The sequence below is a fragment of the Berghia stephanieae genome, chromosome 14, assembly GCF_034508935.2.
Source record: "Berghia stephanieae isolate SIO BIC M18660-M18661 chromosome 14, UCSD_Bste_1.3, whole genome shotgun sequence".
Lineage (NCBI taxonomy): Eukaryota > Metazoa > Mollusca > Gastropoda > Nudibranchia > Aeolidiidae > Berghia > Berghia stephanieae.
Window position 1 is genome coordinate 15452290 of NC_088373.1, and position 2500 is coordinate 15454789.

A 2500-nucleotide genomic window follows, 5' to 3' on the forward strand; every position below is an offset into this window, starting at 1 on the left:
AAAGATAGTGAATGAATATTTTTATAGTAACACGAATATCAAAACATGAGTTGTTGATTTCTGTCAATTTTGGTTATGTTTACTTACGGCCATGCGAAAACACAATATTAATTATCACTCCTACACACTAGTTTAATTGGCATTAATTAATGGTAACACTATGTAAATCTATTACTGACCCTCGTTCACACATGTTTTCGCTATGTAAGAACTTTCCGTTTCTTATAGAGCAGTGAGCTCAAAGTAGATGGAATGGGAGAGAGACCTATTTCTTTCCAGCCTTAGCTTATAAGGGTTTCTGTTGGGAGTTGGAGAATCTCAAGGAGCCAACAATATTCCAGGATTTAGGTATGCCTGGTTTATTTTTGGTTGGTTTCTGTAGACCAATCGTGTTCTGGGTGTCGTAACTTAGCGTCCGTATTCTGGTGAATTTCTAACTAGGTTGGTTACGTGCCAGTTACATTGTCACTCTCGCACATGTTCACATATAGGTGAGAATTTATCGTCTCAATGCAATTGACATCACACACATGGCCCCCCTTTTTAATTGTGCCCAGGGCTATAACGATTAACACATTGCGACGCTGTGATAGTTTGTATTGAGACTATGTACTGATCTATTTACAATCCTGTGAAGTTGAGGCTGGTAAAGTTGAGGCGATTGAAATATGTCATTACAATATTAGTAGTAGTAGTATTAGTAGTAGTAGTAGTAGTAGTAGTAGTAGTAGTAGTAGTAGTAGTAGTAGTAATAGTTGTAGTTACAGTAGTGCGGCTATGTGATCTTCTGGTATGCCACCCGCTTTCGGTTTGGAAGGTCCTGGGTTCGAGCCTCGCTCGGCACATAGCTGAGTCCTTGGGAAAGTCTCTTTACTCATATTCTCTCACCGTACCCAGGTGTAAAGTGAATACCTGGTCGTTAAACAGCGTTGTCTCTGTCCGAAAAAATTGTAATATTGCCTAACAGACGTCATGTCACGTCTTATATATTAAGTATTGCGGTTGGTCAGGGACACTTGTAAAGCGCTTTGAGCACGTTAAGTGGATATTGCTCTATATAAAAGATCAAGTTTTAGTAGTAGTAGTAGTAGTAGTAGTAGTAGTAGTAGTAGTAGTAGTAGTAGTAGTAGTAGTAGTAGTAGTAGTAGTAGTAGTAGTAGTAGTAGTAGTAGTAGTAGTAGTTATAGTAGTAGTAGTAGTAGTAGTAGTAGTAGTAGTAGTAGTAGTAGTAGTAGTAGTGGTGGTAGTAGTAGTAGTAGTAGTAGTAGTAGTAGTAGTAGTAGTAGTAGTAGTAGTAGTAGTAGTACTAGTAGTAGTAGTAGTAATTGTGTTACAGTAGATGTATATAATATTATATATATTCTATTTTCATCATGCAATAACACAAAATCATAAGTTTGCTGTGTTATTGGGGACAATAAAAATAACTCGTTACAAATACAAAGAAATTAAATAATCGTATATTTTATTGTCTAAATTACAAATTTTCACGTTCCCCAGCTACATACATAGACAGTTTGAAAGGAGACTTAGTATCTAAAATAAGTGCCATGGCTGTTGTTTACGATAATTCTACAGGTAAATATATGCCTATCTATCTATCTATCTATCTATCTATCTATCTATCTATCTATCTATCTATCTATCTATCTATCTATCTATCTATCTATCTATCTATCTATCTATCTATCTCTCTATCTATCTCAACTTCAACAAGCAACAACACACAACAAACCAAACTCATGTAACACACAGTCCTGACGATGGCTGATAAGGCCTGAAACACCGATGTAGACGGACTCCAACAGTGTGGTAAATATCTATCTATCTATCTATCTATATAGCTATAGGAAAAATATTATATGTGTTGGTTTTTGCAAATGGTTGTAAGTATATTGATGTTGCTTTTCCTCTTGTATTGTATTTGGTAGGCTGAGCATTAACAGGCTCTATCTCCGCATTTTAAAATCTTATCGTCTGAAAACGGTATTATGTCGGAACGAACCATATTCTTGAAAGCGAATTAAATGTTAAACTGGTCAAATATATAAATTGTTTGCATTAGCACCCTAAAATATGGTATACATTCTCCTCAATAAAGCATACAAACTCAACACAAGTCTGATATTTCTGGCTATAAATTCAATTTTCAACAACTTAACCAACCCGACTTAATACCGTTTGGAGGCGAAGGGTCACGTATTGTGATATGTTACATGCACAACAATCAGACATTGAAACCCTCCTTTGTACAAAAAAGAATATTGTTTAAATCGGGATATTTGCTCAAAATTTATGTAGGTACAAAAGAGGGTTGAAGTTTATATAAAGTTATCAAAAAAAAAAAAAAAAAGCAAACAATACATCAGTTTTATTTTCAACTTGAAGAATGTGGAGATTAGAACAATTTAATCCTCAGCCCGCGATTTGATTAATGATCTTCTTATGGAGTCTGGGATCCTAATGAACAATGATTGGTCGTTGACAGATGTCTAATCAA

The 2500-nt window shown here is 35.1% G+C and overlaps 1 protein-coding gene across 1 annotated transcript in view; it reads left to right on the plus strand.

Annotated features, from left to right (window-relative positions):
- Positions 1 to 2500, plus strand: part of LOC144959894 (uncharacterized) — a 21190-nt gene that overhangs the window by 7285 nt on the left and 11405 nt on the right. Inside the window, exon 3 of the mRNA XM_078892733.1 lies at positions 1501 to 1578. Within this exon, the coding sequence (XP_078748859.1) occupies positions 1501 to 1578 (78 nt within the window). The remainder of the gene's footprint in view (positions 1 to 1500; positions 1579 to 2500) is intronic.